Source organism: Anolis carolinensis, unplaced genomic scaffold (assembly GCF_035594765.1).
Source record: "Anolis carolinensis isolate JA03-04 unplaced genomic scaffold, rAnoCar3.1.pri scaffold_15, whole genome shotgun sequence".
NCBI classification, from domain to species: domain Eukaryota; kingdom Metazoa; phylum Chordata; class Lepidosauria; order Squamata; family Dactyloidae; genus Anolis; species Anolis carolinensis.
The window spans coordinates 10,180,198-10,207,697 of NW_026943826.1; the positions used below are offsets into that span (position 1 = coordinate 10,180,198).

General features: G+C 41.5%; 1 protein-coding gene across 6 annotated transcripts in view; it reads left to right on the plus strand.

Annotated features, from left to right (window-relative positions):
* prkcz (protein kinase C zeta) overlaps positions 1 to 27,023 on the plus strand; it is a 78,519-nt gene extending 51,496 nt beyond the window's left edge. For 5 of the 6 annotated variants that reach the window (XM_062965543.1, XM_062965541.1, XM_062965546.1 and 2 more), the window contains 8 exons: positions 701 to 787; positions 17,775 to 17,910; positions 18,086 to 18,173; positions 19,136 to 19,255; positions 19,341 to 19,420; positions 22,535 to 22,624; positions 22,720 to 22,835; positions 24,098 to 24,364. In XM_062965543.1, the coding sequence (XP_062821613.1) occupies positions 701 to 787; positions 17,775 to 17,910; positions 18,086 to 18,173; positions 19,136 to 19,255; positions 19,341 to 19,420; positions 22,535 to 22,624; positions 22,720 to 22,835; positions 24,098 to 24,185 (805 nt within the window). In that variant the 3' untranslated portion in view covers positions 24,186 to 24,364. Of the gene's footprint in view, positions 1 to 700; positions 788 to 17,774; positions 17,911 to 18,085; positions 18,174 to 19,135; positions 19,256 to 19,340; positions 19,421 to 22,534; positions 22,625 to 22,719; positions 22,836 to 24,097 lie in introns of all 6 variants that reach the window. The other variant, XM_062965540.1, reaches the window with a different exon arrangement.
* Positions 27,024 to 27,500: the final 477 nt, after the last annotated feature.

Genomic DNA, 27,500 nt, shown 5'->3' on the forward strand with positions numbered 1-27,500 from the left:
CCCAACCTTGAAATTTGACAACACAACCCATCATCCACGCCTCTAGGTTGATACAACAAAAAGAAAAGAAAAATAAAGTCCTAATTAGAGGGAGAGGAATAATTGATTTTATCCAATTGCTGCCAGTTAGAAGGCTAAGCTCCTCCAACTTGGTCTCTTAGCAACCCAATAAAAAATAATAAAACAAACTAAAAATTAATACAATAAAATACTATCATAACAGAAAATAACTAAAAATAATACAAGAAAATAATAAAATATAATCAATAAAAAGATAACTTACAATAAAATTAATAAAAAATTGCAAATAACGTCAAATAAAAATTACACAACAATTTTTAACCAAGACCACCACCACTTTGCCACAGCAACGCGTGGCCGGGCACAGCTAGTATAATAATATAATATTAATTATATATTATATATTAAATCTAATATTACTAATAACATTACGGTATAATGGTATAGTACAATATAGTAATATATAATGCGAATATTGTGCTATGCTAATAATATAATAATATATTGTATGTACATACAACTTGTAAGCTGCTCTGAGTCCCCTTCGGGGTATAAATGTAGCAAATAAATAAATAAGTAATAAGATAAATCACAAACAAAGTTAAAAAAATTAGCATTGTGGTTGGCTTTTGTGGGCCATTTTCCTCAAGCCAAATAACGGTGATGTTTATACTTGCAGGTTGTTTCTTGTTATAGAATACGTGAACGGGGGAGACCTCATGTTTCATATGCAACGGCAACGAAAGCTCCCGGAAGAACACGGAAGGTAGATATATATATATATATATATATATATATATTTTTTTTTTTTCATGGAATCCAAAATAAGTTGTTCTTCTCTACTCTGTTGTTCGAGTATTCGGTACTTGAGGTTTCAGGGAGTTGTGCACCATCGTAAGTAATTCATAGGGTTTTTAAAAACACACTCAAATGTTGATATCTCGATTCTAGAGTTTTGGTGCCGTGGTCCTTCAGCCCTTTTTGGAACTTGGTTTGTGCTTTTTTTTCATTGTGCCAAATTGCCCAAAATGGTGCCGTGAATATATACGATATCATAACAACCAAAAGAACATGTCTTGGATTTGATTAATGAATGGCTGGCTGGTGAATGGCCGATAGACACTTGGGAGATAGATGGATTATAGGTGGATAGATGGATGGATGAATGTTGGATGGCTGATTGACAGACAGATGAGTGATGGATGGGTGGATGTATGGTGGATGGATGGATGGATGGATGGATGAATGGTGGATGGCTGATAGACAGATGAGTGATAGATGGAGATAGGTAGAGGATGGATGGATGGCTGATAGATGGGTGATGGATGGATGGATGGATGGTGGATGGCTGATAGACAGATGGGTAATGGATGGAAGGATGGTGGATGGCTGATAGACAGATGAGTGATAGATGGAGATAGATAGAGGATGGATGGATGGCTGAAAGATGGGTGATGGATGGATGGATGGATGGTGGATGGCTGATAGACAGATGAGTGATAGATGGAGATAGATAAGTAGAGGATGGATGGATGGCTGATAGATGGGTGATGGATGGATGGATGGATGGATGGTGGATGGCTGATAGACAGATGGGTAATGGATGGAAGGATGGTGGATGGCTTATAGACAGATGAGTGATAGATGGAGATAGATAGGTAGAGGATGGATGGATGGCTGATAGATGGGTGATGGATGGATGGATGGATGGATGGATGAATGGATGGTGGATGGCTGATAGACAGATGGGTAATGGATGGAAGGATGGTGGATGGCTTATAGACAGATGAGTGATAGATGGAGATAGATAGGTAGAGGATGGATGGATGGCTGATAGATGGGTGATGGATGGATGGATGGATGGATGAATGGATGGCTGATAGATGGGTGATGGACGGATGGATGGATGGATGGATGGCTGATAGATGGGTGATGGATGGATGGATGGATGGATGGCTGATAGATGGGTGATGGATGGATGGATGGATGGATGGATGGATGGCTGATAGACAGATGGGTAATGGATGGAAGGATGGTGGATGGCTGATAGACAGATGAGTGATAGATGGAGATAGATAGAGGATGGATGGATGGCTGAAAGATGGGTGATGGATGGATGGATGGATGGTGGATGGCTGATAGACAGATGAGTGATAGATGGAGATAGATAAGTAGAGGATGGATGGATGGCTGATAGATGGGTGATGGATGGATGGATGGATGGATGGTGGATGGCTGATAGACAGATGAGTGATAGATGGAGATAGATAAGTAGAGGATGGATGGATGGCTGATAGATGGGTGATGGATGGATGGATGGATGGATGGATGATGGCTGATAGACAGATGAGTGATAGATGGAGATAGATAAGTAGAGGATGGATGGATGGCTGATAGATGGGTGATGGATGGATGGATGGATGGATGGTGGATGGCTGATAGACAGATGAGTGATAGATGGAAGGATGGTGGATGGCTTATAGACAGATGAGTGATAGATGGAGATAGATAGGTAGAGGATGGATGGATGGCTGATAGATGGGTGATGGATGGATGGATGGATGGATGAATGGCTGATAGATGGGTGATGGATGGATGGATGGATGGATGGATGGATGGCTGATAGATGGGTGATGGATGGATGGATGGATGGATGAATGGCTGATAGATGGGTGATGGATGGATGGATGGATGGATGGATGGATGGCTGATAGATGGGTGATGGATGGATGGATGGATGGATGGATGGCTGATAGATGGGTGATGGATGGATGGATGGATGGATGGATGGCTGATAGATGGGTGATGGATGGATGGATGGATGGATGGATGGATGGCTGATAGATGGGTGATGGATGGATGGATGGATGGATGGATGGATGGCTGATAGATGGGTGATGGATGGATGGATGGATGGATGGATGGATGGATGGCTGATAGATGGGTGATGGATGGATGGATGGATGGATGGATGGCTGATAGATGGGTGATGGATGGATGGATGGATGGATGGATGGATGGCTGATAGATGGGTGATGGATGGATGGATGGATGGATGGATGGATGGATGGATGGCTGATAGATGGGTGATGGATGGATGGATGGATGGATGGATGGATGGATGGCTGATAGATGGGTGATGGATGGATGGATGGATGGATGGATGGCTGATAGATGGGTGATGGATGGATGGATGGATGGATGGATGGATGGCTGATAGATGGGTGATGGATGGATGGATGGATGGATGGATGGATGGATGGATGGATGGCTGATAGATGGGTGATGGATGGATGGATGGATGGATGGATGGATGGATGGATGGATGGCTGATAGATGGGTGATGGATGGATGGATGGATGGATGGATGGCTGATAGATGGGTGATGGATGGATGGATGGATGGATGGATGGATGGCTGATAGATGGGTGATGGATGGATGGATGGATGGATGGATGGATGGCTGATAGATGGGTGATGGATGGATGGATGGATGGATGGATGGCTGATAGACAGATGAGTGATAGATGGAGATAGATAGAGGATGGATGGATGGCTGAAAGATGGGTGATGGATGGATGGATGGATGGTGGATGGCTGATAGACAGATGAGTGATAGATGGAGATAGATAAGTAGAGGATGGATGGATGGCTGATAGATGGGTGATGGATGGATGGATGGATGGATGGTGGATGGCTGATAGACAGATGGGTAATGGATGGATGGATGGTGGATGGCTTATAGACAGATGAGTGATAGATGGAGATAGATAGGTAGAGGATGGATGGATGGCTGATAGATGGGTGATGGATGGATGGATGGATGGATGAATGGCTGATAGATGGGTGATGGATGGATGGATGGATGGATGGATGGATGGCTGATAGATGGGTGATGGATGGATGGATGGATGGATGGATGGCTGATAGATGGGTGATGGATGGATGGATGGATGGATGGATGGATGGATGAATGGCTGATAGATGGGTGATGGATGGATGGATGGATGGATGGATGGATGGCTGATAGATGGGTGATGGATGGATGGATGGATGGATGGATGGCTGATAGATGGGTGATGGATGGATGGATGGATGGATGGATGGCTGATAGATGGGTGATGGATGGATGGATGGATGGATGGATGGCTGATAGATGGGTGATGGATGGATGGATGGATGGATGGATGGATGGATGGATGGCTGATAGATGGGTGATGGATGGATGGATGGATGGATGGATGGCTGATAGATGGGTGATGGATGGATGGATGGATGGATGGATGGATGGCTGATAGATGGGTGATGGATGGATGGATGGATGGATGGATGGCTGATAGATGGGTGATGGATGGATGGATGGATGGATGGATGGCTGATAGATGGGTGATGGATGGATGGATGGATGGATGGATGGATGGATGGATGGATGGCTGATAGATGGGTGATGGATGGATGGATGGATGGATGGATGGATGGCTGATAGACAGATGAGTGATAGATGGAGATAGATAAGTAGAGGATGGATGGATGGCTGATAGATGGGTGATGGATGGATGGATGGATGGTGGATGGCTGATAGACAGATGAGTGATAGATGGAGATAGATAAGTAGAGGATGGATGGATGGCTGATAGATGGGTGATGGATGGATGGATGGATGGATGGATGGATGGATGGATGGCTGATAGATGGGTGATGGATGGATGGATGGATGGATGGATGGCTGATAGATGGGTGATGGATGGATGGATGGATGGATGGATGGATGGATGGCTGATAGATGGGTGATGGATGGATGGATGGATGGATGGATGGATGGATGGATGGATGGCTGATAGATGGGTGATGGATGGATGGATGGATGGATGGATGGATGGATGGCTGATAGATGGGTGATGGATGGATGGATGGATGGATGGATGGCTGATAGATGGGTGATGGATGGATGGATGGATGGATGGATGGATGGATGGATGGCTGATAGATGGGTGATGGATGGATGGATGGATGGATGGATGGATGGCTGATAGATGGGTGATGGATGGATGGATGGATGGATGGATGGCTGATAGACAGATGAGTGATAGATGGAGATAGATAGAGGATGGATGGATGGCTGAAAGATGGGTGATGGATGGATGGATGGATGGTGGATGGCTGATAGACAGATGAGTGATAGATGGAGATAGATAAGTAGAGGATGGATGGATGGCTGATAGATGGGTGATGGATGGATGGATGGATGGATGGATGGCTGATAGATGGGTGATGGATGGATGGATGGATGGATGGATGGATGGATGGCTGATAGATGGGTGATGGATGGATGGATGGATGGATGGATGGCTGATAGATGGGTGATGGATGGATGGATGGATGGATGGATGGATGGCTGATAGATGGGTGATGGATGGATGGATGGATGGATGGATGGCTGATAGATGGGTGATGGATGGATGGATGGATGGATGGATGGCTGATAGATGGGTGATGGATGGATGGATGGATGGATGGATGGATGGATGGATGGCTGATAGATGGGTGATGGATGGATGGATGGATGGATGGATGGCTGATAGACAGATGAGTGATAGATGGAGATAGATAAGTAGAGGATGGATGGATGGCTGATAGATGGGTGATGGATGGATGGATGGATGGTGGATGGCTGATAGACAGATGAGTGATAGATGGAGATAGATAAGTAGAGGATGGATGGATGGCTGATAGATGGGTGATGGATGGATGGATGGATGGATGGATGGATGGATGGATGGCTGATAGATGGGTGATGGATGGATGGATGGATGGATGGATGGCTGATAGATGGGTGATGGATGGATGGATGGATGGATGGATGGATGGATGGCTGATAGATGGGTGATGGATGGATGGATGGATGGATGGATGGATGGATGGATGGCTGATAGATGGGTGATGGATGGATGGATGGATGGATGGATGGATGGATGGCTGATAGATGGGTGATGGATGGATGGATGGATGGATGGATGGCTGATAGATGGGTGATGGATGGATGGATGGATGGATGGATGGATGGCTGATAGATGGGTGATGGATGGATGGATGGATGGATGGATGGATGGCTGATAGATGGGTGATGGATGGATGGATGGATGGATGGATGGCTGATAGACAGATGAGTGATAGATGGAGATAGATAGAGGATGGATGGATGGCTGAAAGATGGGTGATGGATGGATGGATGGATGGTGGATGGCTGATAGACAGATGAGTGATAGATGGAGATAGATAAGTAGAGGATGGATGGATGGCTGATAGATGGGTGATGGATGGATGGATGGATGGATGGTGGATGGCTGATAGACAGATGGGTAATGGATGGATGGATGGTGGATGGCTTATAGACAGATGAGTGATAGATGGAGATAGATAGGTAGAGGATGGATGGATGGCTGATAGATGGGTGATGGATGGATGGATGGATGGATGAATGGCTGATAGATGGGTGATGGATGGATGGATGGATGGATGGATGGATGAATGGCTGATAGATGGGTGATGGATGGATGGATGGATGGATGGATGGCTGATAGATGGGTGATGGATGGATGGATGGATGGATGGATGGATGAATGGCTGATAGATGGGTGATGGATGGATGGATGGATGGATGGATGGATGGCTGATAGATGGGTGATGGATGGATGGATGGATGGATGGATGGATGGCTGATAGATGGGTGATGGATGGATGGATGGATGGATGGATGGCTGATAGATGGGTGATGGATGGATGGATGGATGGATGGATGGCTGATAGATGGGTGATGGATGGATGGATGGATGGATGGATGGATGGCTGATAGATGGGTGATGGATGGATGGATGGATGGATGGATGGCTGATAGATGGGTGATGGATGGATGGATGGATGGATGGATGGATGGCTGATAGATGGGTGATGGATGGATGGATGGATGGATGGCTGATAGATGGGTGATGGATGGATGGATGGATGGATGGATGGCTGATAGATGGGTGATGGATGGATGGATGGATGGATGGATGGATGGATGGCTGATAGATGGGTGATGGATGGATGGATGGATGGATGGATGGCTGATAGACAGATGAGTGATAGATGGAGATAGATAAGTAGAGGATGGATGGATGGCTGATAGATGGGTGATGGATGGATGGATGGATGGTGGATGGCTGATAGACAGATGAGTGATAGATGGAGATAGATAAGTAGAGGATGGATGGATGGCTGATAGATGGGTGATGGATGGATGGATGGATGGATGGATGGATGGATGGCTGATAGATGGGTGATGGATGGATGGATGGATGGATGGATGGCTGATAGATGGGTGATGGATGGATGGATGGATGGCTGATAGATGGGTGATGGATGGATGGATGGATGGATGGATGGATGGATGGATGGATGGCTGATAGATGGGTGATGGATGGATGGATGGATGGATGGATGGATGGCTGATAGATGGGTGATGGATGGATGGATGGATGGATGGATGGCTGATAGATGGGTGATGGATGGATGGATGGATGGATGGATGGATGGATGGATGGCTGATAGATGGGTGATGGATGGATGGATGGATGGATGGATGGATGGATGGATGGCTGATAGATGGGTGATGGATGGATGGATGGATGGATGGATGGATGGATGGATGGATGGATGGCTGATAGATGGGTGATGGATGGATGGATGGATGGATGGATGGATGGATGGATGGCTGATAGATGGGTGATGGATGGATGGATGGATGGATGGATGGATGGATGGCTGATAGATGGGTGATGGATGGATGGATGGATGGATGGATGGATGGATGGATGGATGGATGGCTGATAGATGGGTGATGGATGGATGGATGGATGGATGGATGGATGGCTGATAGATGGGTGATGGATGGATGGATGGATGGATGGATGGATGGATGGATGGATGGATGGCTGATAGATGGGTGATGGATGGATGGATGGATGGATGGATGGATGGATGGATGGCTGATAGATGGGTGATGGATGGATGGATGGATGGATGGATGGATGGCTGATAGATGGGTGATGGATGGATGGATGGATGGATGGATGGATGGATGGATGGATGGATGGCTGATAGATGGGTGATGGATGGATGGATGGATGGATGGATGGATGGATGGCTGATAGACAGATGAGTGATAGATGGAGATAGATAGAGGATGGATGGATGGCTGAAAGATGGGTGATGGATGGATGGATGGATGGTGGATGGCTGATAGACAGATGAGTGATAGATGGAGATAGATAAGTAGAGGATGGATGGATGGCTGATAGATGGGTGATGGATGGATGGATGGATGGATGGATGGCTGATAGATGGGTGATGGATGGATGGATGGATGGATGGATGGATGGCTGATAGATGGGTGATGGATGGATGGATGGATGGATGGATGGCTGATAGATGGGTGATGGATGGATGGATGGATGGATGGATGGATGGCTGATAGATGGGTGATGGATGGATGGATGGATGGATGGATGGATGGCTGATAGATGGGTGATGGATGGATGGATGGATGGATGGATGGATGGCTGATAGATGGGTGATGGATGGATGGATGGATGGATGGATGGATGGATGGCTGATAGATGGGTGATGGATGGATGGATGGATGGATGGATGGCTGATAGACAGATGAGTGATAGATGGAGATAGATAAGTAGAGGATGGATGGATGGCTGATAGATGGGTGATGGATGGATGGATGGATGGTGGATGGCTGATAGACAGATGAGTGATAGATGGAGATAGATAAGTAGAGGATGGATGGATGGCTGATAGATGGGTGATGGATGGATGGATGGATGGATGGATGGCTGATAGATGGGTGATGGATGGATGGATGGATGGATGGATGGATGGATGGCTGATAGATGGGTGATGGATGGATGGATGGATGGATGGATGGATGGATGGCTGATAGATGGGTGATGGATGGATGGATGGATGGATGGATGGCTGATAGATGGGTGATGGATGGATGGATGGATGGATGGATGGATGGCTGATAGATGGGTGATGGATGGATGGATGGATGGATGGATGGATGGATGGCTGATAGATGGGTGATGGATGGATGGATGGATGGATGGATGGCTGATAGACAGATGAGTGATAGATGGAGATAGATAGAGGATGGATGGATGGCTGAAAGATGGGTGATGGATGGATGGATGGATGGTGGATGGCTGATAGACAGATGAGTGATAGATGGAGATAGATAAGTAGAGGATGGATGGATGGCTGATAGATGGGTGATGGATGGATGGATGGATGGATGGTGGATGGCTGATAGACAGATGGGTAATGGATGGATGGATGGTGGATGGCTTATAGACAGATGAGTGATAGATGGAGATAGATAGGTAGAGGATGGATGGATGGCTGATAGATGGGTGATGGATGGATGGATGGATGGATGAATGGCTGATAGATGGGTGATGGATGGATGGATGGATGGATGGATGGATGAATGGCTGATAGATGGGTGATGGATGGATGGATGGATGGATGGATGGCTGATAGATGGGTGATGGATGGATGGATGGATGGATGGATGGATGAATGGCTGATAGATGGGTGATGGATGGATGGATGGATGGATGGATGGATGGCTGATAGATGGGTGATGGATGGATGGATGGATGGATGGATGGCTGATAGATGGGTGATGGATGGATGGATGGATGGATGGATGGCTGATAGATGGGTGATGGATGGATGGATGGATGGATGGATGGCTGATAGATGGGTGATGGATGGATGGATGGATGGATGGATGGATGGCTGATAGATGGGTGATGGATGGATGGATGGATGGATGGATGGCTGATAGATGGGTGATGGATGGATGGATGGATGGATGGATGGATGGCTGATAGATGGGTGATGGATGGATGGATGGATGGATGGATGGCTGATAGATGGGTGATGGATGGATGGATGGATGGATGGATGGCTGATAGATGGGTGATGGATGGATGGATGGATGGATGGATGGATGGATGGATGGCTGATAGATGGGTGATGGATGGATGGATGGATGGATGGATGGCTGATAGACAGATGAGTGATAGATGGAGATAGATAAGTAGAGGATGGATGGATGGCTGATAGATGGGTGATGGATGGATGGATGGATGGTGGATGGCTGATAGACAGATGAGTGATAGATGGAGATAGATAAGTAGAGGATGGATGGATGGCTGATAGATGGGTGATGGATGGATGGATGGATGGATGGTGGATGGCTGATAGACAGATGGGTAATGGATGGAAGGATGGTGGATGGATGGATGGATGGCTGATAGATGGGTGATGGATGGATGGATGGATGGTGGATGGCTGATAGACAGATGAGTGATAGATGGAGATAGATAAGTAGAGGATGGATGGATGGCTGATAGATGGGTGATGGATGGATGGATGGATGGATGGTGGATGGCTGATAGACAGATGGGTAATGGATGGATGGATGGTGGATGGCTTATAGACAGATGAGTGATAGATGGAGATAGATAGGTAGAGGATGGATGGATGGCTGATAGATGGGTGATGGATGGATGGATGGATGGATGAATGGATGGTGGATGGCTGATAGACAGATGGGTAATGGATGGAAGGATGGTGGATGGCTTATAGACAGATGAGTGATAGATGGAGATAGATAGGTAGAGGATGGATGGATGGCTGATAGATGGGTGATGGATGGATGGATGGATGGATGGATGGATGGATGAATGGCTGATAGATGGGTGATGGATGGATGGATGGATGGATGGATGGCTGATAGATGGGTGATGGATGGATGGATGGATGGATGGATGGATGGATGGCTGATAGATGGGTGATGGATGGATGGATGGATGGATGGATGGCTGATAGATGGGTGATGGATGGATGGATGGATGGATGGATGGATGGCTGATAGATGGGTGATGGATGGATGGATGGATGGATGGATGGATGGATGGATGGCTGATAGATGGGTGATGGATGGATGGATGGATGGATGGCTGATAGACAGATGAGTGATAGATGGAGATAGATAAGTAGAGGATGGATGGATGGCTGATAGATGGGTGATGGATGGATGGATGGATGGTGGATGGCTGATAGACAGATGAGTGATAGATGGAGATAGATAAGTAGAGGATGGATGGATGGCTGATAGATGGGTGATGGATGGATGGATGGATGGATGGATGGTGGATGGCTGATAGACAGATGGGTAATGGATGGAAGGATGGTGGATGGCTTATAGACAGATGAGTGATAGATGGAGATAGATAGGTAGAGGATGGATGGATGGCTGATAGATGGGTGATGGATGGATGGATGGATGGATGGATGAATGGCTGATAGATGGGTGATGGATGGATGGATGGATGGATGGATGGATGGATGGATGGCTGATAGATGGGTGATGGATGGATGGATGGATGGATGGATGGATGGATGGCTGATAGATGGGTGATGGATGGATGGATGGATGGATGGATGGATGGATGGATGGCTGAAAGATGGGTGATGGATGGATGGATGGATGGTGGATGGCTGATAGACAGATGAGTGATAGATGGAGATAGATAAGTAGAGGATGGATGGATGGCTGATAGATGGGTGATGGATGGATGGATGGATGGATGGTGGATGGCTGATAGACAGATGGGTAATGGATGGATGGATGGTGGATGGCTTATAGACAGATGAGTGATAGATGGAGATAGATAGGTAGAGGATGGATGGATGGCTGATAGATGGGTGATGGATGGATGGATGGATGGATGAATGGCTGATAGATGGGTGATGGATGGATGGATGGATGGATGGATGGATGAATGGCTGATAGATGGGTGATGGATGGATGGATGGATGGATGGATGGCTGATAGATGGGTGATGGATGGATGGATGGATGGATGGATGGATGAATGGCTGATAGATGGGTGATGGATGGATGGATGGATGGATGGATGGATGGCTGATAGATGGGTGATGGATGGATGGATGGATGGATGGATGGATGGCTGATAGATGGGTGATGGATGGATGGATGGATGGATGGATGGCTGATAGATGGGTGATGGATGGATGGATGGATGGATGGATGGCTGATAGATGGGTGATGGATGGATGGATGGATGGATGGATGGATGGCTGATAGATGGGTGATGGATGGATGGATGGATGGATGGATGGCTGATAGATGGGTGATGGATGGATGGATGGATGGATGGATGGATGGCTGATAGATGGGTGATGGATGGATGGATGGATGGATGGATGGCTGATAGATGGGTGATGGATGGATGGATGGATGGATGGATGGCTGATAGATGGGTGATGGATGGATGGATGGATGGATGGATGGATGGATGGATGGCTGATAGATGGGTGATGGATGGATGGATGGATGGATGGATGGCTGATAGACAGATGAGTGATAGATGGAGATAGATAAGTAGAGGATGGATGGATGGCTGATAGATGGGTGATGGATGGATGGATGGATGGTGGATGGCTGATAGACAGATGAGTGATAGATGGAGATAGATAAGTAGAGGATGGATGGATGGCTGATAGATGGGTGATGGATGGATGGATGGATGGATGGATGGATGGATGGATGGCTGATAGATGGGTGATGGATGGATGGATGGATGGATGGATGGCTGATAGATGGGTGATGGATGGATGGATGGATGGCTGATAGATGGGTGATGGATGGATGGATGGATGGATGGATGGATGGATGGATGGCTGATAGATGGGTGATGGATGGATGGATGGATGGATGGATGGATGGATGGCTGATAGATGGGTGATGGATGGATGGATGGATGGATGGATGGCTGATAGATGGGTGATGGATGGATGGATGGATGGATGGATGGATGGCTGATAGATGGGTGATGGATGGATGGATGGATGGATGGATGGATGGATGGATGGATGGCTGATAGATGGGTGATGGATGGATGGATGGATGGATGGATGGCTGATAGACAGATGAGTGATAGATGGAGATAGATAGAGGATGGATGGATGGCTGAAAGATGGGTGATGGATGGATGGATGGATGGTGGATGGCTGATAGACAGATGAGTGATAGATGGAGATAGATAAGTAGAGGATGGATGGATGGCTGATAGATGGGTGATGGATGGATGGATGGATGGATGGATGGCTGATAGATGGGTGATGGATGGATGGATGGATGGATGGATGGATGGCTGATAGATGGGTGATGGATGGATGGATGGATGGATGGATGGCTGATAGATGGGTGATGGATGGATGGATGGATGGATGGATGGATGGCTGATAGATGGGTGATGGATGGATGGATGGATGGATGGATGGCTGATAGATGGGTGATGGATGGATGGATGGATGGATGGATGGCTGATAGATGGGTGATGGATGGATGGATGGATGGATGGATGGATGGATGGATGGCTGATAGATGGGTGATGGATGGATGGATGGATGGATGGATGGCTGATAGATGGGTGATGGATGGATGGATGGATGGATGGATGGCTGATAGATGGGTGATGGATGGATGGATGGATGGATGGATGGCTGATAGATGGGTGATGGATGGATGGATGGATGGATGGATGGATGGCTGATAGATGGGTGATGGATGGATGGATGGATGGATGGATGGCTGATAGATGGGTGATGGATGGATGGATGGATGGATGGATGGATGGATGGCTGATAGATGGGTGATGGATGGATGGATGGATGGATGGATGGCTGATAGATGGGTGATGGATGGATGGATGGATGGATGGATGGCTGATAGATGGGTGATGGATGGATGGATGGATGGATGGATGGATGGATGGATGGCTGATAGATGGGTGATGGATGGATGGATGGATGGATGGATGGCTGATAGACAGATGAGTGATAGATGGAGATAGATAAGTAGAGGATGGATGGATGGCTGATAGATGGGTGATGGATGGATGGATGGATGGATGGATGGATGGATGGATGGCTGATAGATGGGTGATGGATGGATGGATGGATGGATGGATGGCTGATAGATGGGTGATGGATGGATGGATGGATGGATGGATGGATGGATGGCTGATAGATGGGTGATGGATGGATGGATGGATGGATGGATGGCTGATAGATGGGTGATGGATGGATGGATGGATGGATGGATGGCTGATAGATGGGTGATGGATGGATGGATGGATGGATGGATGGATGGATGGATGGATGGCTGATAGATGGGTGATGGATGGATGGATGGATGGTGGATGGCTGATAGACAGATGAGTGATAGATGGAGATAGATAAGTAGAGGATGGATGGATGGCTGATAGATGGGTGATGGATGGATGGATGGATGGATGGATGGATGGATGGATGGCTGATAGATGGGTGATGGATGGATGGATGGATGGATGGATGGCTGATAGATGGGTGATGGATGGATGGATGGATGGATGGATGGATGGCTGATAGATGGGTGATGGATGGATGGATGGATGGATGGATGGATGGATGGCTGATAGATGGGTGATGGATGGATGGATGGATGGATGGATGGCTGATAGATGGGTGATGGATGGATGGATGGATGGATGGATGGATGGCTGATAGATGGGTGATGGATGGATGGATGGATGGATGGATGGATGGATGGCTGATAGATGGGTGATGGATGGATGGATGGATGGATGGATGGCTGATAGACAGATGAGTGATAGATGGAGATAGATAGAGGATGGATGGATGGCTGAAAGATGGGTGATGGATGGATGGATGGATGGTGGATGGCTGATAGACAGATGAGTGATAGATGGAGATAGATAAGTAGAGGATGGATGGATGGCTGATAGATGGGTGATGGATGGATGGATGGATGGTGGATGGCTGATAGACAGATGAGTGATAGATGGAGATAGATAAGTAGAGGATGGATGGATGGCTGATAGATGGGTGATGGATGGATGGATGGATGGATGGTGGATGGCTGATAGACAGATGGGTAATGGATGGATGGATGGTGGATGGCTTATAGACAGATGAGTGATAGATGGAGATAGATAGGTAGAGGATGGATGGATGGCTGATAGATGGGTGATGGATGGATGGATGGATGGATGAATGGCTGATAGATGGGTGATGGATGGATGGATGGATGGATGGATGGATGAATGGCTGATAGATGGGTGATGGATGGATGGATGGATGGATGGATGGCTGATAGATGGGTGATGGATGGATGGATGGATGGATGGATGGATGAATGGCTGATAGATGGGTGATGGATGGATGGATGGATGGATGGATGGATGGCTGATAGATGGGTGATGGATGGATGGATGGATGGATGGATGGCTGATAGATGGGTGATGGATGGATGGATGGATGGATGGATGGCTGATAGATGGGTGATGGATGGATGGATGGATGGATGGATGGCTGATAGATGGGTGATGGATGGATGGATGGATGGATGGATGGATGGCTGATAGATGGGTGATGGATGGATGGATGGATGGATGGATGGCTGATAGATGGGTGATGGATGGATGGATGGATGGATGGATGGATGGCTGATAGATGGGTGATGGATGGATGGATGGATGGATGGATGGCTGATAGATGGGTGATGGATGGATGGATGGATGGATGGATGGATGGCTGATAGATGGGTGATGGATGGATGGATGGATGGATGGATGGATGGATGGATGGCTGATAGATGGGTGATGGATGGATGGATGGATGGATGGATGGCTGATAGACAGATGAGTGATAGATGGAGATAGATAAGTAGAGGATGGATGGATGGCTGATAGATGGGTGATGGATGGATGGATGGATGGTGGATGGCTGATAGACAGATGAGTGATAGATGGAGATAGATAAGTAGAGGATGGATGGATGGCTGATAGATGGGTGATGGATGGATGGATGGATGGATGGTGGATGGCTGATAGACAGATGGGTAATGGATGGAAGGATGGTGGATGGATGGATGGATGGCTGATAGATGGGTGATGGATGGATGGATGGATGGTGGATGGCTGATAGACAGATGAGTGATAGATGGAGATAGATAAGTAGAGGATGGATGGATGGCTGATAGATGGGTGATGGATGGATGGATGGATGGATGGTGGATGGCTGATAGACAGATGGGTAATGGATGGATGGATGGTGGATGGCTTATAGACAGATGAGTGATAGATGGAGATAGATAGGTAGAGGATGGATGGATGGCTGATAGATGGGTGATGGATGGATGGATGGATGGATGAATGGATGGTGGATGGCTGATAGACAGATGGGTAATGGATGGAAGGATGGTGGATGGCTTATAGACAGATGAGTGATAGATGGAGATAGATAGGTAGAGGATGGATGGATGGCTGATAGATGGGTGATGGATGGATGGATGGATGGATGGATGGATGAATGGCTGATAGATGGGTGATGGATGGATGGATGGATGGATGGATGGCTGATAGATGGGTGATGGATGGATGGATGGATGGATGGATGGATGGCTGATAGATGGGTGATGGATGGATGGATGGATGGATGGCTGATAGATGGGTGATGGATGGATGGATGGATGGATGGATGGATGGCTGATAGATGGGTGATGGATGGATGGATGGATGGATGGATGGATGGATGGATGGATGGCTGATAGATGGGTGATGGATGGATGGATGGATGGATGGCTGATAGACAGATGAGTGATAGATGGAGATAGATAAGTAGAGGATGGATGGATGGCTGATAGATGGGTGATGGATGGATGGATGGATGGTGGATGGCTGATAGACAGATGAGTGATAGATGGAGATAGATAAGTAGAGGATGGATGGATGGCTGATAGATGGGTGATGGATGGATGGATGGATGGATGGATGGTGGATGGCTGATAGACAGATGGGTAATGGATGGAAGGATGGTGGATGGCTTATAGACAGATGAGTGATAGATGGAGATAGATAGGTAGAGGATGGATGGATGGCTGATAGATGGGTGATGGATGGATGGATGGATGGATGGATGAATGGCTGATAGATGGGTGATGGATGGATGGATGGATGGATGGATGGATGGATGGATGGCTGATAGATGGGTGATGGATGGATGGATGGATGGATGGATGGATGGATGGCTGATAGATGGGTGATGGATGGATGGATGGATGGATGGATGGATGGATGGCTGATAGATGGGTGATGGATGGATGGATGGATGGATGGATGGCTGATAGATGGGTGATGGATGGATGGATGGATGGATGGATGGATGAATGGCTGATAGACAGATGGGTAATGGATGGAAGGATGGTGGATGGCTGATAGACAGATGAGTGATAGATGTAGAGATAGGTAGAGGATGGATGGATGGCTGAAAGATGGGTGATGGATGGAGATAGGTAGAGAATGGATGGATGGTTGGATGGATGGATGGCTGATGGGAGATACATAGAGATGGATAGATAGATAGATAGAGGATGGATGGATAGATGGATGGATAGAAGAATGTTGGACGGCTGATGGGCAGATGGGCAATGGATGGCAGGATGGTGGGTGGCTGATCTCCAGACAGGCGAGACACCTGGCAAACTGGCTGGGATTTCTGGGCGTTGTAGGTCAAAACATCGGGGGCCTTTTTCTGTCCCAGGTTTTATGCTGCGGAAATCTGCATCGCCCTGAACTTCCTGCACGAGAGAGGGATCATCTACAGAGACCTGAAGCTGGACAACGTTCTCCTGGACGCAGAGGGACATATCAAGTTGACCGACTACGGCATGTGCAAGGCGAGCGAGTTCACCGTCATTACAAACCAAAATCGGCAGCAATGTCCTATTATCCATTATTGTCCTAGTGCATGCCGCTATAGACTTCTAGCGCCTTTTTCTGGCCAAGTGTACATGATACAGAGAATATCAAGGCATCGTTTCCTGGTTGAATGGTGATGTTTTCTTCCTGCAGGAAGGACTGGGTCCTGGTGACACGACAAGCACTTTCTGTGGAACGCCAAATTACATTGCCCCGGAGATTCTGCGAGGAGAAGAGTACAGTGAGTTGTTCACACGGTTGCGGTCTGGTCATATTCCGGAAGCATTCTCTCCTGACGTTTCGCCCACGTCTAGGCTAGGAATAATAATAATAATAATTATTATTATTCCTAGCCTAGACGTGGGCGAAACGTCAGGAGAGAATGCTTCCGGAATATGACCAGACCACCCCCGACAGATAGCCACCCAGCCAATAATAATTATAATAATAATTATTATTATTATTATTATTATTGGCTGGGTGGCCATCTGTCGGGGGTGTTTTGATTTTGCTTTTCTTACATAAAGGCAGAATGAAGGGGGTTGGACTAGATGGCCTTTAGAGGTCCCTTCCAACTCATATTATTATTATTATTATTATTATTATTATAACTATTATTATTATTAATATTGTTAAGGCTGGGTGGCCATCTGTCGGGGGTGTTTTGATTTTGCTTTTCTTACATGAAGGCAGAATGAAGGGGGTTGGACTAGATGGCCTTTAGAGGTCCCTTCCAACTCTATTATATTATTATTATTATTATTATTATTATAACTATTATTATTATTAATATTGTTAAGGCTGGGTGGCCATCTGTCGGGGGTGTTTTGATTTTGCTTTTCTTACATGAAGGCAGAATGAAGGGGGTTGGACTAGATGGCCTTTAGAGGTCCCTTCCAACTCTATTATATTATTATTATTATTATTATTATTACTATTATTATTATTAATATTGTTAAGGCTGGGTGGCCATCTGTCGGGGGTGTTTTGATTTTGCTTTTCTTACATGAAGGCAGAATGAAGGGGGTTGGACCAGATGGCCTTTAGAGGGAGTCGACCACGAGGCGACGGTGTGATGCTGCAGCTGAAAAGGCCAATGCCATTTTCGGCTGCGTCAATAGGAGAAAGGGAACTGACATGACACTTTACCCCATCTGGTTTTTAATTCCTTTTCATAATTATTATTTAATGCCCCGTTTGCAGGCTTCAGTGTGGACTGGTGGGCCCTCGGGGTCCTGATGTACGAAATGATGGCGGGGAGATCTCCCTTCGATCTCATTACCGACAATCCCGACTTGAACACGGAAGATTACCTCTTCCAAGGTATTTGGAGATCATTCTGGGGAGAGGACGGGGAGGTTTTCTCCCTTGCAAAACAACATCACATTTTCCAAACTTCTTGGCACAGTCATCCTCGAGAAACCCATCCGGATCCCACGGTTCCTGTCCGTCAAGGCCTCGCACGTCTTGAAAGGTTTCTTAAACAAGGTCAGTTTTGCAGCCTATAATATTTATATCTATATATATAAAAGAGTGATGGCATCACGGCGACGCACAAAACAACAAAACTACAGGCCCCCCAACCTCGAAATTTGACAACACAACCCATCATCCACGTGGCTCAGGGCGGCTAGTAATAATACAATATAATAATATAATATTAGTTATATATTATATATTAAATCTAATATTACTAATAATATTACGGTATAATGGTATAGTACAATATCTATATATATAAAAGAGTGATGGCATCACGGCGACGCACAAAACAACAAAACTACAGGCCCCCCAACCTCTAAATTTGACAACACAACCCATCATCCACGCGGCTCAGGGCGGCTAGTAATAATACAATATAATAATATAATATTAGTTATATATTATATATTAAATCTAATATTACTAATAATATTACGGTATAATGGTATAGTACAATATCTATATATATAAAAGAGTGATGGCATCACGGCGACGCACAAAACAACAAAACTACAGGCCCCCCAACCTCTAAATTTGACAACACAACCCATCATCCACGCGGCTCAGGGCGGCTAGTAATAATACAATATAATAATATAATATTAGTTATATATTATATATTAAATCTAATATTACTAATAATATTACGGTATAATGGTATAGTACAATATCTATATATATAAAAGAGTGATGGCATCACGGCGACGCACAAAACAACAAAACTACAGGCCCCCCAACCTCTAAATTTGACAACACAACCCATCATCCACGCGGCTCAGGGCGGCTAGTAATAATACAATATAATAATATAATATTAGTTATATATTATATATTAAATCTAATATTACTAATAATATTACGGTATAATGGTATAGTACAATATCTATATATATAAAAGAGTGATGGCATCACGGCGACGCACAAAACAACAAAACTACAGGCCCCCCAACCTCGAAATTTGACAACACAACCCATCATCCACGCGGCTCAGGGCGGCTAGTAATAATACAATATAATAATATAATATTAGTTATATATTATATATTAAATCTAATATTACTAATAATATTACGGTATAATGGTATAGTACAATATCTATATATATAAAAGAGTGATGGCATCACGGCGACGCACAAAACAACAAAACTACAGGCCCCCCAACCTCGAAATTTGACAACACAACCCATCATCCACGGATTGTGGTCCAGGATTGTGGACCGGCCCTTGGCTTAAAAAGTTTGGGGACCCCTGCTTCAGACTGTTGAGGGGCCGGATTATCATTTGAAAAAAATACAAACAAATTCCTATGCACACTGCACATGTCTTATTCGTAGTGCAAAAACAACAACAACAACAACAGCAAGAACAATGAAAGAACAATACAATATTTAAAAATAAAAACAATTTTAACCAACATACATTTATCAGGATTTCAATGGGAAGTGTGGTCCAATGAGATAGTCAAGTTAATTAGGGTTGTTGTTGTTGTTGTTGTTGTTGTTGTGTGCCTTCAAGTCATTTCAGACTTTGGGTTAGCCTAAGTCTAAAATTAATTTATTATTTATTTACTGCATTTATTTACTACATTTGCATCACACCTTTCTCACCCCAAAGGGGACTCAGAGTGGCTTACAAATTATATGTACATACAATATATTATATTATTAGCATAGCACAATATTAGCATTAGATATTACTATATTGAACTATATCACTATACTGTAATATTATTAGTTAAAATATATGTTATATAGAATATATAATTAATATTATGATATGGTAATACTATTAGTGTTATATTGTATTACATTATAATATTATTATCAATATTATATGTACATACAATATATTATATTATTAGCATAGCACAATATTAGCATTATAGATTACTATATTGAACTATATCACTATACTGTAATATTATTAGTTAAAATATATGTTATATAGAATATATAATTAATATTATGATATGGTATTATTATTAGTGTTATATTGTATTACATTATAATATTATTATCAATATTATATGTACATACAATATATTATATTATTAGCATAGCACAATATTAGCATTATAGATTACTATATTGAACTATATCACTATACTGTAATATTATTAGTTAAAATATATGTTATATAGAATATATAATTAATATTATGATATGGTATTATTATTAGTGTTATATTGTATTACATTATAATATTATTATCAATATTATATGTACATACAATATATTATATTATTAGCATAGCACAATATTAGCATTATAGATTACTATATTGAACTATATCACTATACTGTAATATTATTAGTTAAAATATATGTTATATAGAATATATAATTAATATTATGATATGGTATTATTATTAGTGTTATATTGTATTACATTATAATATTATTATCAATATTATATGTACATACAATATATTATATTATTAGCATAGCACAATATTAGCATTATAGATTACTATATTGAACTATATCACTATACTGTAATATTATTAGTTAAAATATATGTTATATAGAATATATAATTAATATTATGATATGGTATTATTATTAGTGTTATATTGTATTACATTATAATATTATTATCAATATTATATGTACATACAATATATTATATTATTAGCATAGCACAATATTAGCATTATAGATTACTATATTGAACTATATCACTATACTGTAATATTATTAGTTAAAATATATGTTATATAGAATATATAATTAATATTATGATATGGTATTATTATTAGTGTTATATTGTATTACATTATAATATTATTATCAATATTATATGTATATACAATATATTATATTATAAAACTGAGGGCGGGGGCCAGGTCAATGACCTCGGAGGGCCCCATCCGGCCCCCGGGCCTTAGTTTGGGGACCCCTGGTCTGAAGGATTGTGGACCGGCCCTCGGCTTAAAAAGTTTGGGGACCCCTGATATAGGGTATTATTATTATTATTATTATTATTATTATTATTATTATTATTATTATTATTATTTAAAGTTTGGGGACCCCTGATATAGGCTATTATTATTATTATTATTATTATTATTATTATTATTATTATTATTATTTATGGGTCATTTTTTCCGCTTTGCCTTTAGGATCCCAAAGAGAGGCTCGGATGCCAACCCGACACTGGATTTTCCGACATCAAGTCTCACACCTTCTTCCGCAGCATCGACTGGGACTTGGTAAGCGTTCCCTTGTTGGAAAATATTTCCGGTTCCGTGTTCTCCCGTAACGCTTGATGGCTTCTCTTTCTTTCTTTCTTCTCGTCCTTTTCCAGCTGGAGAAGAAACAGGCCACCCCGCCCTTCCAGCCCCAGATCACGGACGACTACGGCCTGGATAATTTTGATACCCAATTCACCAGCGAACCTGTACAACTGACTCCGGATGATGAGTACGTGTTTCCTCTATTTCCCTGTCATAGGCAGTAAGACCACCTAAAGCTTCTGAGAGCTTCTCTTCAACCATTTCCAAGCTCTGCTTGAGCGGTGATGGCATGATCGTCAGCATAGATGAAAATCTCTGTCCCTTCAGATAGTGTGTAAATGTTGAATTGGATGAAGCAGGCCGTTCTTCTGCTTCTATGGCCCTGGAACTCAGCAAAAAAGCTCCTGTTTTGTAGCCAATTATATTAATAATAAATATATGATTAATATAATACATATGAATATTAATATAATAATGCTAGCATATAATGCTTAATATAGATATAATTATTAATATAATAATACTAGTATATTAATATATTATTATTAATATAATAATACTAGTATATAATGCTTAATATAGAGATAATTATTTATAATAATACTAGTATATTAATATATTATTATTAATATAATAATACTAGTATATAATGCTTAATATAGAGATAATTATTAATATAATAATACTAGTATATTAATATAATACATATTATTAATATAATAATACTAGAATATTAATATAATACATATTATTATAATATTAGTATATCATGATTAATATAGACATAATTGTTAATATAATAATACTAGTATATTAATATAATACATATTATTAATATAATATAGTATATCATGATTAATATAGAGATAATTGTTAATATAATAATACTAGTATATTAATATAATATATATTATTAATATAATAATACTAGTATATCATGATTAATATAGAGATAATTATTAATATAATAATACTAGTATATTAATATAATATATATTATTAATATAATAATACTAGTATATCATGATTAATATAGAGATAATTGTTAATATAATAATACTAGTATATTAATATAATATATATTATTAATATAATAATACTAGTATATCATGATTAATATAGAGATAATTATTAATATAATAATACTAGTATATTAATATAATATATATTATTAATATAATAATACTAGAATATTAATATAATACATATTATTAATATAATATAGTATATCATGATTAATATAGAGATAATTGTTAATATAATAATACTAGTATATTAATATAATACATATTATTAATATAATAATACTAGTATATCATGATTAATATAGAGATAATTATTAATATAATAATACTAGTATATTGATATAATATATATTATTAATATAATAATACTAGTATATCATGATTAATATAATGTGTGTGTGTTTTTTCCTTTTATTTTTTGCAGAGATATAATAAAAAGAATAGACCAGTCGGAGTTTGAAGGATTTGAGTACATTAACCCCTTGTTTCTGTCGAGCGAGGAAACGGTATGAGAGAACGGGATCGTCGACGTGGTTGATGGACAGGCGGGCGGACGGACTGACTGACAGTGACGTGTAATTCTGACCACGTTCTATGCATGTAAGGCTGGACGGGACTTTTGAGGTTTGGACTGGAGACGGACACACGATGCGAAAATTGCTGCTGAGAAAATAAAAAAAAAAAACCCCAATGTTTTTGGTGAGTGTCTTCCATCATCATCATGATTATTATTATCATCATTATTATTATTATTATTATTTGGAAATATCTGGGGCACCGACTACCTTCGATGTTTGGTTTCAAACATACATGACAAGGCGTGTTGTGTAATAAGAATAATTAAATTGAAGATGATAATAAGTTATAATAATATACTTTATTTATATCCCGCTCTGTCTCCCCTTGTGCCGGCTGAACTGCTGACCTGAAGGTTGGGCTGCTGACCCGAAGGTTGCTGGTTCGAATCCGCGGGATGGGGAGAGCTCCCATCCGTCAGCTCTAGCTTTCAGGGACACGAGAGAAGCCTCCCAGCAACACATCTGGGTGTGCCTTGGGCAGCATCTCTGTAGACTGCCAATTCTCTCACAAGTAGCTTCTGACTCGATTTTTAAAAAGCCCTCCCCACTTAAAGCAGTACCTATTTATCTACTCGCATTTCTGCTTGTGATCTGCTAGGTGGGCGGGGAGCTGGGGCTGACGGCAGGTGCTCACCCCGACCCGGGCTTTGAACTGCCAACCTTTCGATCGGCAGGATTTTCTGCAGCTTTTAGCGATTTAACCCTATTATTAACTCTATTATTATTATTATCTTCAATGTAATAAGAATAATTAAATTGAGGAGGATAATTTTATTGACATTATTATTATCTTAATCATAATAATATTAAAAGGTAATAGTAATCAATATAATAATATTGAAGATGATACTATTGAAGATGATACCATTACTATTATCTTCAATGTAATAAGAATAATTAAATTGAGGAGGATAATAATTATATTGAAATTATTATAATCTTAATAATAATAATAATAATATTAAAAGGTAATAGTAATCAATATAATAATACTGAAGATGATACTATTGAAGATGATACTATTGTTATTATTATCTTCAATGCAATAAGGATAATTAAATTGAGGAGGATAATTATATTGAAATTATTATTATTATCTTCATAATAATAATATTGAAAGGTAATAGCAATCAATATAATAATATTATTGAAGATGATAATATTATCTCCATAATGATAATAATATTAAAAAGTAATAATAATCAATATAATATCATGGAAGGTGATAATAATAATATTATTTAAGGTTGCTGTGAGTCGTCCAGAAGCATTCTCTCCTGACGTTTCGCCCACATCTATGGCAGGCATCCTCAGAGGCACCTCACAACCTTGATTAGTGTTGAATGGCCTTGCAGCTTCAAAGCCTGCTTGCTTGCTTACCTTTGAGGATGCCTGCCATAGATGTGGGCGAAACGTCAGGAGAGAATGCTTCTGGAGCACGGCCAGATAGCCCGGAAAACTCACCGCCACGAAAGCCTTCGACAACACAATAATAAATAATAATAATATAAATTATTATTATTATTTGAAACACAACAAGATGAGTCCACAGCATATTATTATTAATATTATTATTAATAATATTAATGATAATTGTATTATGTTATAATATTATTAATATTATTATATTATAATATTGAATATAATAAATTATTATTATTATTATTTGAAACTCAACAAGATGAGTCCACAGCATAATATTATTATTAATGATCATATTATTATATTATATTATAATATTATTAATATTATTATATTATTATATTGAATATAATAAATAATAATAATTATTATTATTTGAAACTCAACAAGACGAGTCCACAGCATATTATTATTATTAATGATAATATTATTAATATTATTATAATATTGAATACAATAAATTATTATTACCATATTATTTGATACACAACAAGATGAGTCTACAGCATAATATTAATGATAATGTTATTATATTATATATTATATTATTAATATTATTATATTATAATATTGAATATAATAAATTACTATTATTATTATTTGAAACACAACAAGATGAGTCCACAGCATATTATTAATGATAATATTATTATATTATATATTATAATATTATTAATATTATTATATTATAGTATTGTATATAATAAATTATTATTATTATTATTATTTGAAACACAACGAGATGAGTCCACAGCATAATATTATTATTAATGATAATATTATTACATTATATTATATTATATTATAATATTATATTCTATTATAATATTATTATATTATAATAATATATTATCATTATTATTATTATCATCTTCAAAGAATTTTTACAGGAATCGCAATGTGTCTGGAAAGAAAATAAATTATTGAGAGAACGTTTTAAAATTTGCACATTTTTAACCAACACTCGAGCAGTGCCTACATCGTCTTTGTGTCTTAAATTAAACTTTTGAATCATAATATTTGAAAAGAACCAGGAGGATTGATAATGGAGCATAAGTTCATTGTGCCGGCAGGACTGCTGACTTGAAGGTTGGGTTGCTGACCTGAGGGTTGCCAGTTTCGAATCCAACCTGGTGGGTGAGCTCCCTCTGTCAGCTCCAGCTCAAGCCTCCCACAAGGATGGTATAAAACACCAAAACATCCGGGTTAACGTCCTTGCAGACGGACAATTCTCTCACGCCAGAAGCCGACTTGCGGTTTAATAATAAATAAATAAAATTAATAATAATTTATTTGCATTATACTTGGTTATAATCCTTTGCGAACCAATTATTATAGACATTTATACAATTATAAAAAAATCTTATTGCATTTTTACTCCTACTCGTCATCAAACCAACCTGATTTGCTTTGTTTACAAATATTGTATTGAATGCACTCAAAATAGGCCCCAATTCCCCTGTTTTCTGAGTGTTGCTCTTTGTTTACGGTCCTGATTTTGGATTTTTTAGAAAATACCGGGAGGCAGATTGTGTTGATTTCCATGGTTTCCTCCTTTCTGTTGACGTTGTCCACATGCTTGTGGATCTCAATGGCTTCTCTATGTCGTCTGACGTGGTGGTGGTTGTGAACGTGGTCCAGGATTTCTGTCTTCTCCGATAATATTTTTTTGTCCAGGTTGGTCTATGAAATGTTCTGCTAGGGGTGACTTCTCTGGTTGAGTTAGTCTGCAGTGCCTTTGGTGTTCCTTGATTCATAGGCTTGTGGATTTTCCAGACGGGAAACAATCAGGGCCAGTGCACACCTCCCAATGCAGGATTCCCCCAA